At 44.2% G+C, this 14,961-nt stretch overlaps 2 protein-coding genes across 10 annotated transcripts in view; both read left to right on the forward strand.

Annotated features, from left to right (window-relative positions):
* LOC142503311 (dedicator of cytokinesis protein 7-like) overlaps window positions 1-564 on the forward strand; it is a 24,236-nt gene extending 23,672 nt beyond the window's left edge. Inside the window, exon 6 of the mRNA XM_075615461.1 lies at window positions 527-564. Within this exon, the coding sequence (XP_075471576.1) occupies window positions 527-564 (38 nt within the window). The remainder of the gene's footprint in view (window positions 1-526) is intronic.
* Window positions 565-647: 83 nt separating this feature from the next.
* LOC142503552 (dedicator of cytokinesis protein 7) overlaps window positions 648-14,961 on the forward strand; it is a 90,282-nt gene continuing 75,968 nt past the window's right edge. For all 9 annotated transcript variants that reach the window (XM_075615936.1, XM_075615937.1, XM_075615938.1 and 6 more), the window contains exons 1-7: window positions 648-908; window positions 3,313-3,398; window positions 6,559-6,625; window positions 8,125-8,274; window positions 9,035-9,115; window positions 10,414-10,579; window positions 14,394-14,536. In XM_075615936.1, the coding sequence (XP_075472051.1) occupies window positions 663-908; window positions 3,313-3,398; window positions 6,559-6,625; window positions 8,125-8,274; window positions 9,035-9,115; window positions 10,414-10,579; window positions 14,394-14,536 (939 nt within the window). In that variant the 5' untranslated portion in view covers window positions 648-662. The remainder of the gene's footprint in view (window positions 909-3,312; window positions 3,399-6,558; window positions 6,626-8,124; window positions 8,275-9,034; window positions 9,116-10,413; window positions 10,580-14,393; window positions 14,537-14,961) is intronic.

Below are 14,961 nucleotides of genomic sequence, written 5' to 3' on the forward strand. Positions count from 1 at the left end.
TGCATGCATGCAGGCAGGCAGGCAAACATACAGTGCTTTCACTAATATAGTATAAGATTCACAGATGTATTCATAATGTTGACGAATAAATTTGTATTCTTTTGTGTATACTGGACTGATCATTTGTGGGATTCTTGTTTTTTGGTTTTCATATTGTTCCATCCCTGAGCACCGTCAGGGGCATCATATATTAACCTGACTTTGGTGCCTTTTATGTGGGGTCTGTGGCAGGTACCTTTATCGGTTTAATATATCCATATCCTACATTTGAGAAACTCAATTACCGTTTTCACCGCAAATATAATACAGCTGTTTCCTGTTTAATGTGGTCTTTGCATACATTTAGTTTGTATATTATTAAACCGATAAGGTCATTAAATCATTAAAATATGTTTTGTATCAAAAAGTATTGAATTGTTCAAATGGGATCATCATTTATTCCTTGCCGCAAAGGGCTCTTTATATCTTTTAGCGGAGAGCCTGTGGTTGTTATAATTTATTTATAATATGGCAACATATTTCGCAGCACAGAATAATAGGCATTTGAAAACAATAACGATATAATTACAACTTGAGCAAACGTAGAAAGCCTCATTACGTTTTTAAGGGGGGGTCTCAATTGTTATTAATACAGCTTGCATGTTCTTTTAACTCCTCGTCCAATGCATTCACCTTTAAATCTCTTTCCTCTGCAGGATGATCTCAAAAGACGCTCTATGTCAATTGATGATACTCCACGCGGGAGTTGGGCTTGCAGCATTTTTGACCTAAAAAACTCCCTACCTGATGCTTTGCTTGCTAACTTACTTGATCGTTCCCCAAATGAAGAAATTGACCATCAAAATGAAGACCAAAGGAAATCGAGCAGACACAAAGAACTTTTTGCATTGCATCCAGCTCCAGATGAGGTATTTGAAGTTAAGACTGACACATACAATTGGATAGATGTGTGTTCCAACACAAGCAGAGTTATGAGCAGAAAGTGCTATTACCTGTCACTGCGGCAATCCAATCAAGTCCACGACCCTTCCTGTAAGGACATCAAGAACTTTGCATAAATCCTTAGTGTGGCTCTTGGCTGGTTCACAAACTAGGTGATGAATCTTGTTACGCGTTCCAGACAGGCTGCTGTACTCCTCCTGCCCATATAAAGTATAGTGGCCCAAGAAAATGTTAAGAACACAGCAGGTGTTCCCAGCACTCCAAATGAAAACAAGAAAGATAATGAAGCTTAGAAATATTACTGTATATTCCCAGAGCAAAAGAGATGCTACAACAATATGCAAATGAAAAACAGGTAGTGAGTACATGCAGATAAAAGCTGAAGGGGTGGTGGGGGGAAAGGGGGTGTGATATCACTGGCTAGGTGAGGATGGGGAAAGATACCTGTGCAGGAAGATCAGGGGGGCGACATTTGCGGGGTTATGAACCCCTTCTACAGGCCCATTCCCAGAGCCTCCTCAAAGGGGGACTATGGTACTTCCCAACTCCCTCACAACTCAATCCTCCTGATCTTAAAATCAAAAAGTGAAAGGAAACACACAATTATAAAGGCAAGTGCGTGCAAACAGTTTTGCATGAAATGGGATCTGTTATTCAGCTTGTGTGTAACCGAATGCAATAAACACCTGACACACCCCGGCAAAAAAATAGACATGGAAGCGAAAGCACTAAAGTGTGGTATATCTCATTGGGCTGGCAAGACTCTCAGGGGTCCAGGCCCTTTTACACAATGGACCACAATAGGAATAGATAAACTTGCAAAATGTGCAATGTATATTATCATAGAAAAAACCTGTGGCCAAAGAGTTGGTGCTGCGCAGTCCGGTTCACATCGGACTGCCGGTTCCGCTCAGTTCACACTTTAAAAATAAAATAACATGTTTACTCATTTTATTGTAAGTTTTTACAGGGTGGGAAAAAAATAAAACATTTGGGTATCTTACAGAAATAATAAATAGGCAAGATGGGTTAAAGCAGGGGGCCTTAACTCCAGTCCTCAAGACCGCCCCCTCCCCCTCAATCAGTCTCTGCTTCAGCACAGGTGGTGCTCAATCAATGTTCGACTGATTGAGCCACCTATTCTGAAGCTGGGAAATACTGAAAATCTGACCTGTTGGGGGGGCTTTAGGATGGGAGTTGAGCCCCCCCCCCCCCCCCCCCGGGTTATAGGCAGGGGGGAAGGGGCACCTCCATTTAATCCAGTCCTTTACGCATGTTCTAACATGTAAGACAATACTATACACTGTATACACTAATATACTGAGCTGTTTGGACTCTCAATCAGACGGACCCCCGAATTGGTGGTTTATGTATCCCAGGCCTACTGGCGGAGCCCTTCGGAGAATGCGTACTAAGGTTTTCCAACGTGATCGGGAGAGGGTAGTTCCCACTTTCTATTGATAATGTCTGGAAATTTAGACTTAATCATGGAACAGAACACAGGCACGATCTGCCATTTTCTGGTGATTGCCTAGTTAGCGTTTGACCCCAGAGAGCTCCTCTCCATCAGCAGCAAATGTTTGAATCATTGCGCAGTACAATAAAGAGGCCGTATCCAAGCGGCATAAAAACAATATTTGTTGTTGTAATATATGCCACCTTTCATTACCTTTATTGAAAACTATTACCTAAGCTGCCGATCGATTGCTTCTCCTTTGATCGATCAGCAACATCCTGTCCCAGGGTACCCTAAGAGGCTGCCTTTCAGTTTCAAATCAATCCTTCAGTCAATGTAACTCAGCAGCTACAATCTATTCTTATATTACTAAGGTAACATGATCTACTGTTACAGTTTGCAGCGCAAACTGCTGGGACTATTGGCAACAAATTATCACAAACAGGAAAGTGTTACAAAGATCTTGCACTGCTGGGGAAGTAGGCTAAAAACTGCTATAGAAATCAAAGGATGCTCAGTATATTAAAACTCATTAAAAATGGCATGAAGAGTTGAATTTAAAAATAAAAAAAGGTAGTAAGTATTATCTAAGACTGCGATTATAGTGCACGCACGTGACGCGATGGTCACGGCCACGCCTCCCCATCACAGTTCACGGATTGCTGGGGCGACTGGCGCGCGCGACTCCTTGCGCTCCATCGCGCGCCCGCACTATAATGGCGGCCTAATACTACCAAAACGGATTTATTAAAAAAACACGTAGGATATTGCTTGGATTGCTCCTTTCATATGTGCTACGGCTCACTACGTTAGCTCGGCGGGGGAGTCGTCAACTGTTCTGAAAATGTGTCATTTAAAAAGAGAGTCCTTTCATTGAAAGCACACGGTGAATAATGATGTATTTTGACCTGCAGGAGGAGCCTATCGAACGACTTAGTGTTCCTGATGTCCCGAAAGAGCATTTTGGTCAAAGGCTGCTGGTGAAGTGTTTAACCCTTAAGTAAGTGTTCCTTTCCCTTTGGTGGTGCCCCTCCTCTTCTCAGTATATCATTCTGATAACCCGTCCTGTTCATAACCACGACACCTCCACATTCAGAACCCATAAAAACGGCTAATTCATGCCAACAAGCCATTGTTTTCCGAGGTTAAATCACAGACATGGGAATCTGTTGGATTTGCATATTTTGAGTAGGGATTACTCCTTATAAAGTCTTTTTTTATTTTTGCTAATATTTGTAACAAGTAACAAATTGTCGTTTTTTTTTTTTTTTTTTTTTTTTTTTAAATTGTCCTAAATCAGGGGTGGAAAACTTCAGTCCTGAAGGGCCACCAACAGGTTGTATGTCAGGATATCCCTGCTTCAGCACAGGTGGCTCAGGTGAGCCGCCTGTGCTGACGCAGGGACATCCTGAAAAACCTGACCTGTTGGGAGGTGTTGAGGACTGGAGACGAAGACTGAGCCACTGATTGAGCCACCTGAGCTGAAGCAGGGATATCCTGAAAACCTGACCTGTTGGTGGCCCTTGAGAACTGGAGTTGCCCACCCCTGTCCTAGATGCTGATTATAAGGTTGTCTGAGTGCATGTTCCTCCTGAACGTATTGTGTTGCATTTTTAGAGGAAATAAAAAATATGTCCCTCTAAATTATTCAGATGCTCGTCACTAACCATTCTCGTGTAGTTAGGTTGTCTCTTAGGTAGACAATAGACACACTCGGCTCACCGGTGCACACACTCTGTTGTACACATGGGAGCCTTCATTTAATTTTCAATTTCAACATGATTTTTGCCAGTGGAGCTGGATTCCCTTTAGTACACTCCCAAAAGGCGCTTTCGCTTCATCAGTATTAATGTATTCCTTTAATGTGGACTTTATTTCTAATCGGTCTCCTGTAAACGAAGCTGCATAGTGGGCCTTGGGGCCGTACCACAAATAGTCCTATGTAAGGAACCTTACTATGTGAAAAGAGATACACAGCACCACATTACAAGTGCTCACTTCCACGGATCTCTGTGTGTGTGTGTGTGTGTGTGTGTGTGTGTGCTTGTGTTAATCCAATTCCCTTTTATCTCTCGTCTGTGTAGATCTCCTATGTATAAATCACATTCTCAGGCCTCGTCCAGGGTGATGCTGAGCGTGCGCGAGCGCCCGCCGCGATGAAACACATTGCTGCAATGTGTGTGGCCAGCGTGAGCAAGCGCCTGAGCGTGCACGGCACTTAGCTGCATTTGATTAGGCCGCTCGCTGGCGCGTCACGTGAGCGGTTCACCCAATGTATTGTAAGCACAGAACACTCTGTATAAGGCTGTGGCCATGCTTCCGCAGACCGCGCGGAGGTATCCGCAGGCGGCGGGATCAGATTGCCTTAAGGCAGTGATCGCTCCCATACGGCGCGCAGGCACAGGCACATGCGCGCGGAAGCAGGAGGGGCGAGCATTGCGCGAGAAATCGGTTGAAACTGATTTCTCGGCGCAACAGACGGGACACATGAGGGGTTCGCCCAATGAGAGTGAACCAGCTCCATGACGTCACTGGCACGCCCCTAGACACGCCCACAGACGGCACGTCTATCTTGGCCAAAAAACGCACCCACTTCACGTGGGTGACGTCACAGCCGCGCACTGCCTAAGGCACTATGGACCTTGCCTAAGGCTGCGTCCATGGTTATGGTAACGGCGCAATCAAAGTGCCGTAAGGTAATGAGTGTGGGCGCGAGGAATCAAATATTATTTTGCCGCGCGTGGGCTGGGTCACGTGCGCTGTTCAGCCAATGAGGGCGTGAATGCCTCCCGGCATGCCCTCCGTGGCGCAATCCTTCAGGCTGTGTATCGCTCCAGGCGAACGTGACGCCGCGCGTGCATCATCGACGCAGCGTAAGCCTGAACCCGGAGTCTATGGGAATTGTAGGATCTTGCAATAACCACAAGAGGGAGCCCTGCTGGCATCACATGCTGTAAGATGGGAGGAACCAGAATCCGCTCCCTGCTTCAGACATCAAAATACTCTGTTGGAATTTAGTGAACCTGGCAACTTTAAAGTGTCATATCTACTATTAATAATAATAATAGTATCATCTTATATTTGTATGGTGCCAAGATATTTCACTACAATGTGGGAAAGTGCCAAATAACAATGTGTAAGAGAAACTGAGACAATAGCAGCTTCCAATATAAAGTGTGCGGTATAGGCAGCACAGCCTTTCTAGAATCTATGGGTGCAAAGGGAACAGTGGGGAGACCCCCAATCTCCCCAATATCATTGTAAGGTACGGGGAGTGTTCCCAGCACTCCGATAAAGAAATATGACACATATGTCTAATAAAAGAAAAATAAGTCAAAATTGTAGCAGCAACAACGCAATAAGATGCAGAAGGCGATACAGGATAAATGCCTTGGGAAGAGCGCTGGGGCTCTGCAACCGCCGGGCCTCCCCTGGAAAATCCCGCCCCCCCCCCCGTGGTGGGGCACCCCTGCTTTAGGTGACGTTGATCTACAATTTTATCTTAATTTCCTTCAAACCTGCAATGCTGCTTCAAATTATGATACAGACTTCAGCAAGAAACAAAGCTAGTTATCCATGCAAAACATTAACCACAGAACATTATACAACGGATACCATATTTGTGCATTCTGTATACAGAATGCGGTATCTAAACCGCGAGTTTGAAGGCGCTTAAACAACGAGACCATCTCCGAGCTTAAATGTACACACACAACATAAGATATATTGATTTAATAAATCATGGACGTGATAGAGCCCTGCGATGTACATTTTTACTATGATACAATGAACTGGTTTCATGCATTGCCCATGAATAAATGGAGGACTTAGAACGTAGGGTAACCTGCAGCTAGTCTGCCTATAATTCTACTCTCCTAGCACAAGGTGAGAGGTTGGGCTGGGTCAGCATTACTCGTGCCAGTAGATTTTGTAATGAAGTTTTTGATGCATTAAGTAACAACAACAAAAATTGCAATAATGGTGACATTTCACCAAAATAATTAGAAAATTCTAAATTTCAGTACTAAAAATGGTGACATTTTGCAGCGTTGTTTAGCATCTAAACCATGAAAATATTGGCTAACTTAAAAACCGCCAACTTCGCTCATCTCTAGCAGACATGCAGCCTACAATAATGTTTTTATATTTGTTTCTTCAAGATTCGAAATTGAAATTGAACCAATTTTTGCAAGTTTGGCATTATATGATGTCAAGGAGAAGAAAAAGGTAAGTACATTTATTAGGCAAATACAGACTCCGGTTTTATTTAACTCCTGTAAATGCATTTCTGTGCGTTCACTAAGTTAATGGTATTGCACATGTATCCAGTTAAATTGCTACTAAGAAGCAACGCTGACTGTTATTTTGCCTTTTTATTTAAATGTTCCAGTAATCTTTTTTTTTTTTAGCCATATAAGATAAATGATATACTGCACGGGCGGCCAACTCCAGTCCTCAAGAGCTACCAACAGTCCAGGTATTGGGGATATCCCTGCTTCAGCACAGGTGGCTCAATCAGTGGCTCGGTCTTCAAGTTAGCCACTTATTGAGCCACCGATGCGGAAGCAGGGATATCCTGAAAACCCGACCTGTTGGTGGCCCGTGGGGACTGGAGTTGGCCGCCCATGATATAAGGTAACGATGCAGTAAGAATACTTAGTCCAAAGTAGTTTCGTTAAACATATGAGTCTTTAGGTTCTTCTTCAATGGTGTCAGCGATGTTAAACTGTGGATAGCACAGCGAATTGATTCCAGTATAACAGCAAGGAGTTAAATGGCACAATAACAAGAACTCGCCTGTTTGCAGCACGGTACAATAGGGCTCTTCAACTTGCAGACCGTGGACCAAACTCACCCCGCGGATGGTCTTGGAGTGGCCCTTAGACTGTCTGCTCCATCTAGTTTTATTGTAGTAAAGTGCTATTTTTCATCCTGAAACTCGCATGGTCAATATAAATATAGATGCATGCAGAATGTAAGTATAATATTTGTAATTAAATTATAATGCTCCAGTGGTCCTCCTATTCGTCATTTTTTCCCTCCGATCCAGACCCTCTGGAAATCTAGTTGAAGAGCCCCGGTGTACAGGAATGTGGGTAAAGCGTGGCGATACCACGTAATGCCGAACAAGAAATGTGTAACATTTAATACAAAGAGTTTAATTTGCATTAAACGTGCGATAATGATTTAATGCACTTACTGTACTTTTATTTTCACATTCCAGGAGTGCAATTATTTGAAAGCAACAATACGGGTTTCACTTTACTTATTTATATTAAATTACAGGATTGAAGCAGGGGGTCTTCGGAGCGGAACGGTGTTAATGTTCTCTTCAAGAGATAACTCAGTAGGGGGGTGCAGCATCTCTGCAGTCCGAGAAACTATGTGCGTAGCATAATGACGGCGTTTAAACGGCTCTCGTCACGCAGGCCAATTGGAAGCAGTGATGTCATACGGTGTGGCTTCCTATTGGCCTGCGTGACATTTAAACTGCGATACCCGCACCCCTTTTGGAGGTAAGTATCTCTGGAAGCAGGGGGTCCCCGAAGCTGAAATGAACACAGTTCAGCTCCGGGGACCCCCTGCTTCAAACCTGTAATAAGAAAAAATAAATCAAATGAAACCCGCGTTGCTGCTTTAATAACACGGGCGTTGTTTAGACAGAAATATACGACCGTGGCCGTGAGCACCGGATCCTATAATGATGCATTTGACCTTTTTTTTAGATTTCAGAAAACTTTTACTTTGACTTAAACTCTGAGCAAATAAAAGGAATGCTGCGTCCGCATGTCACCGCTGCCGCCATCAGCACCCTGGCGCGCTCCGCCATCTTTTCCATCACTTACCCTTGCCAAGACGTGTTCCTGGTGATAAAGGTAGGTGGGTTCCCCCCCCCCCCCCACTATATACAGATAGGCAATTGATTGATGCACAGATGTTAACGTTTGTCCTGCCATTGCATATACTTGTTTTACGATAATAATGGTGTATGAAACCGGTTGCATTTCTCACTACCCGCCTTCCAGTAAAGTTTGCGGAACGCTCACTAACTTGCACGTAATCATTTCACTGCTCAGATGGCTCGTTGTAAATACATTTAAAGACATGCTATAAACTTATTTAAGTCTAATCACCAAGCTTTAAACATTGAATGCAGACACCTAACAAGCTGTAGTATTCTTGCTTGGCTTGTAATTAACGAAGAGGCGGCCATCTTGGACATGTGATGTCATTTATCGCTGCAATAGGTGTCGGAGTTTATAGTGAATTTTGTTTTTTCTTCAGTACTCCCTTAACGCAGGGGTTCTCAACTCCAGTCCTCAATGGCCACCAACAGGTCAGGTTTTTAGGTTATCCCTGCTTCAGCATAGGTGGCTCAGTCTTCGGCTGAGCCACTGATTAAGCCACCTGTGCTGAAGTTAGAATATCCTGAAACCCTGACCTGTTTGGGGGGTATTGAGGTACTAGAGTTGGGAACCCCTTGCCTTAAGTAAAACTTCTGTTCCCGGGGCAGTACAGGCTGAGCGGGATTACTAGGTGGTGCTTCTGTAAATACGTGTCATACATAAGGTTTGCATTGTATGGCACTTATTGTACAGTTCTTGCTGGTTGCATAATGGTTTTTTTTCATTTCAGCTGGAGAAAGTCCTCCAGCAGGGCGATACCGGGGAATGCGCAGAGCCGTACATGATTTATAAGGAAGCGGACACCGCAAAAGTAAGTGTTTAAAACCCTTATTTTTTTAACTCTCTTTCTTGGTTTGTGTTTGCCTGGTATTGTTTTACTGATTTTGTGGTGAAGTTAAGCTTTAAAGGGTCAAACCCTCCTAGGACCAGAGTGAGCCAGTGACATGTTTAAGGGGGCCACATCTGGTTGATTGATGCCTTCTTTACCCAAATCTGACACCTATAAGTATTTTAAAATAATTTTTAAAGTTAGCAAAGTGATAGGAGAAGTTTGATTTCCTCGGGCTGCTCACTTCTATGGGCAGACCCCTGTGCGCTGCCCCTGCTTTGGGGACCCATTGAGGTTGATTTCTGACCGTTTGCACCTAGTAGACATAAGCCAAAATTGTACCGCTCTATAAATAAGTATTGCGTAAGGTACTAGGACAGGAGGTGGCTCAGTCCTGTACTGAAGCAGGGACAGGGATATCCTTTAAACCTGACCTGTTGGTGTCCAGAGAGGACTGGAGTTGCCCCACTCTGTACTAGGATTACTTGTTATTCCCTCCCTTCTCCATTTTCCGTCTTGGACATGATGCTGACCCGCTGCTATCCCCAGGGAGGAAGCCAGACCCCAATGGACGAAGTGGGGCTTACTCAATGCCCTCATATGGGAAATTAATTGTTGAAGCAGGAGATAAGTGAATTATATATTCCGTTCCTGTACGAGCCCTTGATCACATTTAAAAAAAAGTTTAAAGATGCAGAACAGGCTGCATTGTGTTTAAAAAAATAAAATAAATTATATATCATTTTTAATTACAGAATTGATGCAGGGGGTTTCTGGAGATGAATTGTGTTCATTTAAGTTCTGGGGACCCCCTGCTTGCAGAGATACTTACCTGTTGCGGAGCCGTTGTGTACCTAACATAATGGCAGCCTTTAATGTCCCGCGTCACGTGGGCCAATGGGAAGCCATCCCGTCATCTGTTGCGGCTTCCTATTGGCCAGCGTGAGCTGGACATTTACATTTCACAGTGATACCGGCACTGCCTACGTTTGAAACAATTCAGCCTGTTCTGCAGCTGCAAACAGCAAGTCGTGTGAGGGCCGCACCATAAAACTGAACGTATGGCAATTTAAACCACAGAAAACATTATTTGGGTATAACCTAATAACTAACTGGTGTACATATGGTGTGGCAGAGAGAAATATCTGAGGGGCCGTTACAGCATAGCTAACTGGGATTTAATAACCCTTGCGAGGTCTGGTGACTGCATGCAAACCCATCATCTCATGATCCATCATCGGTTTGGAATTTGAAATTACCCTTTTTTTTTTTTTTTGCAGAACAAGGAAAAATTGGAAAAACTCAGAGGCCAGGCAGATCAATTTTGTCAGAGATTGGGGAGATATCGTATGCCTTTTGCATGGACCGCAATTCATTTAATGAACATTGTGAGCAGTGCTGGAAGTTTGGAACGCGATACAACTGAAGTAGAAATAGGACCAGCAGGTATTATTATTTAACATGCTTGGTTATTTAAAGACGCATTTCCTCTGGCCTGTGTTTGTTGCCTTAATTAATGCAGCAGTTCCTTAACTTTAGGGAAATGCCGTCGTCTAAGCCGGGGTACTCAACCCCCTCCCCAACAGGTCAGGTTTTCAGGATATCCCAGCTGTAGCACACTGATTGAGCCACCTGTGCTGAAGCAGGAATGTCTTGAAGACCTGTTGGGGGGGGGGGGGGGGGGGAAGCGTAATACATTAAAAAAATCATTGCAATGGGCAAAAAAAGTGAAAAGAAAGGGGAAATGCCGTAATTATCATCAAATACTACACCACTGGTTTATTAATAAAACACAAATAGGATTTTAAATGACGTGCTACTTTAAGTTATCCTGTATACTGTAGGTCAGTTCTATAAACTGGAAACGGACACGCAAAAAGCAAAATAATTCAATATAAAATTGCTTGCCAAAGAAAGCCTATATATAGACGAAAAATATAGTTGTATTGGCACTAAATTGAACATTACAAGAAATAAAAAAAATGCCTTTCAAATATTAAGAATGTACCAGTCCCTGTGATTTAATGTGAATATAGTTTGATTTAAAAAAAGTGCTAAAAATACAATTAGCAAATCTTTGCACTTTGAATATTTTGTTATGCGGTTTTCTCAGTGTACTTGATTGTCTGAAAAGTAATCAGTGGAAGAATATAGTTCGCCTGTCATTTTATTGGTGCTCCCATTTTTTATAGCTGTATTCGGCTGTTGTTCAATAAATAAATAATATAATACTTATAAAAGGGACATCAATATTTAATGGGGTCAGTTAATCATGATCTGCATGGCGGCTCTTCAATACCCTATAAAACTGCCAGGTTCATAGTCTTTCAACACTGAAGAAATGCATAATTCTCTGTATAATAAAGGCCAACGATTGTGGAACAGCACAAGGGTGAGGCTGACGAGAGAGCAGATTTGTTTTGTGACTTTCTGGAGTATGACTCACCCCTCATAACCCCCTCTCCTATTACCATTGTTAGATCGTCTATGTTTCAGCAGTACTTAATATTCCCAAAATGGGTACAAGGACTATCTCGAAAGTCACCCATGTGTGTGTCTTCACCTTGCCCATGTGTGTGTCTTCACCTTGCCCATGTGTGTGTCTTCACCTTGCCCATGTATGTGTCTTCACCATGCCCATGTGTGTGTCTTCACCTTGCCCATGTGTGTGTCTTCACCTTGCCCATGTGTGTGTCTTCACTTTGCCCATGTGTGTGTCTTCACTTTGCCCATGTGTGTGTCTTCACTTTGCCCATGTGTGTGTCTTCACCTTGCCCATGTGTGTGTCTTCACCTTGCCCATGTATGTGTCTTCACCTTGCCCATGTTTGTATCTTCACCTTGCCCATGTGTGTGTCTTCACCTTGCCCATGTGTGTGTCTTCACCTTGCCCATGTGTGTGTCTTCACCTTGCCCATGTGTGTGTCTTCACCTTGCCCATGTGTGTGTCTTCACCTAGCCCATGTGTGTGTCTTCACCTTGCCCATGTGTATGTCTTCACCTTGCCCATGTGTGTGTCTTCACCTTGCCCATGTGTGTGTCTTCACCTTGCCCATGTGTGTGTCTTCACCTTGCCCATGTGTGTGTCTTCACTTTGCCCATGTGTGTGTCTTCACTTTGCCCATGTGTGTGTCTTCACCTTGCCCATGTGTGTGTCTTCACCTTGCCCATGTGTGTGTGTTCACCTTGCCCATGTTTGTATCTTCACCTTGCCCATGTGTGTGTCTTCACCTTGCCCATGTGTATGTCTTTGTTTTGCCCATGTGTGTGTTCACCTTGCCCATGTGTGTGTTCACCTTGCCCATGTGTGTGTTCACCTTGCCCATGTGTGTGTTCACCTTGCCCATGTATGTGTCTTCACCTTACCCATGTGTGTGTCATCACCTTACCCATGTGTGTCTTCACCTTGCCCGTGTGTGTCTTCACCTTGCCCATGTGTGTGTCTTCACCTTGCCCATGTGTGTGTCTTCACCTTGCCCATGTGTGTGTCTTCACCTTGCCCATGTGTGTGTCTTCACCTTGCCCGTGTGTGTGTCTTCACCTTGCCTGTGTGTGTGTCTTCGTCTTGCCCGTGTGTGTGTCTTCGTCTTGCCCGTGTGTGTGTCTTCGTCTTGCCCGTGTGTGTGTCTGTCTTGCCTGTGTGTGTGTCTTTGTCTTGCCCGTGTGTGTGTCTTCGTCTTGCCCGTGTGTGTGTGTCTTTACCTTGCCCGTGTGTGTGTGTGTCTTTACCTTGCCCGTGTGTGTGTCTTCACCTTGCCCGTGTGTGTATGTCTTCACTTTGCCCGTGTGTGTGTGCCTTCACTTTGCCCGTGTGTGTGTGCCTTCACCTTGCCCGTGTGTGTGCCTTCACCTTGCCCATGTGTGTGTCTTCACCTTGCCCATGTGTGTGTCTTCACCTTGCCCATGTGTGTGTCTTCACTTTGCCCATGTGTATGTTTTCACCTTGCCCATGTGTGTGTCTTCACCTTGCCCATGTGTGTGTCTTCACCTTGCCCATGTGTGTGTCTTCACCTTGCCCATGTGTGTGTCTTCACCTTGCCCATGTGTGTGTCTTCACCTTGCCCATGTGTGTGTCTTCACCTTGCCCATGTGTGTGTCTTCACCTTGCCCATGTGGGTCTTCACCTTGCCCATGTGTATGTCTTCACCTTGCCCATGTGTGTGTCTTCACCGTGCCCATGTGTGTGTCTTCACCGTGCCCATGTGTGTCTTCACCTTGCCCATGTGTTTGTCTTCACCTTGCCCATGTGTGTGTCTTCACTGTGCCCATGTGTGTGTGTTCGTCTTGCTCGTGTGTGTGTGTGTCTTTGTCTTGCCCATGTGATTGTCTTTGTCTTGCCCATGTGATTCTTTGTCTTGCCCATGTGATTGTCTTTGTCTTGCCCATGTGATTGTCTTTGTCTTGCCCATGTGTGTGTCTTTGTCTTGCCCATGTGTGTGTCTTTGTCTTGCCCATGTGTGTGTGTTTGTGTTGCCCATGTGTGTGTCTTCACCTTGCCCATGTGTGTGTCTTCACCTTGCCCATGTGTGTGTCTTCACCTTGCCCATGTGTGTGTCTTCACCTTGCCCATGTGTGTGTCTTCACCTTGCCCATGTGTATGTCTTCACCTTGCCCATGTGTGTGTCTTCACTGTGCCCATGTGTGTGTCTTTGTCTTGCCCATGTGTGTGTCTTTGTCTTGCCCATGTGTGTGTCTTCACCTTGCCCATGTGTTGTCTTTGTCTTGCCCATTTGTGTGTCTTTACCTTGCCCATGTGTGTGTCTTCACCTTGCCCATGTGTTGTCTTTGTCTTGCCCATTTGTGTGTCTTTACCTTGCCCATATGTGTGTCTTCACCTTGCCGCAGCAGATCCCATCTCCCTTTTATTGACGCTACATTTTCACAAATATCTTTTCTGTAAGGATCCTTCCCTTTTTTTTAGATCAAGTCGCAGTCCAACAATACCGTCTATTAAATAATTCTAGTCTCTACTATATCATGCAAATAAATCAATGGAAGCTACAAATGTATGATCATTTCTGCTGTCTGATATTTTTATGACGTTTTATTTCCTAATTTGTGGATTTGACAAGGAGAAAGGAGACTTGGGTGAAAAAAAACGACCATCCGTAAAATCGGACCCTTAATTGCTCTTGTAAAGAAAACCAGCTTGCTTATGTGTGTTTTGCCCAGAAATCCTGGGCTGGTGGCTGCTCTTGTGGATGTAGCTTTGGGAGATGGTTCTTCATAACATGCCTGTTTTGACCTTCTCTCTTCTTTAGAACGTAAAGGCTCCTGGTCGGAGAGAAGGAATTCCAGCATTGTTGGAAGGCGTTCATTAGAACGTACCACAAGCGGCGACGAAGCTTGCAACTTGACCAGCTTTCGACCAGCAACACTTACTGTGACAAACTTCTTTAAACAGGTGTCTGATGGACAACTGCATGTTAGCATTGGATTGGAGTATATAGCAGTGTTAGATATTTGTGGGGGAAAGGACATCTTGATGAGATGCAAACATTTATCAAATGTTTGTTAACGTCTCTTCTGCGTTAAAGCTTGTGTTTTTAAAGCATAATTTTGTCAATGCAGCGGCTAATTCAGTTCATCTAATTGTTGTTGTTATTTCAGTTAAGGTAGATTAAACACCACGTTTATTTTGTGTTGTGGACTATCTTTTCTTTTCCAGGTAGATGGATTTGAGTAGAGCAGGGGTGGCCAACTCCAGTTCTCAGGGGCCACCAGCAGGTCAGGTTGTAAGGCTATGCCTGCTTCAGCACAGGTGGCTCAGTCTTCGACTGAACCACAAATGGAGTAACCTGTACTGGACCAGGGATATCCTTACAACCT

This window comes from Ascaphus truei, chromosome 10, assembly GCF_040206685.1.
Source record: "Ascaphus truei isolate aAscTru1 chromosome 10, aAscTru1.hap1, whole genome shotgun sequence".
NCBI classification, from domain to species: Eukaryota; Metazoa; Chordata; class Amphibia; order Anura; family Ascaphidae; genus Ascaphus; species Ascaphus truei.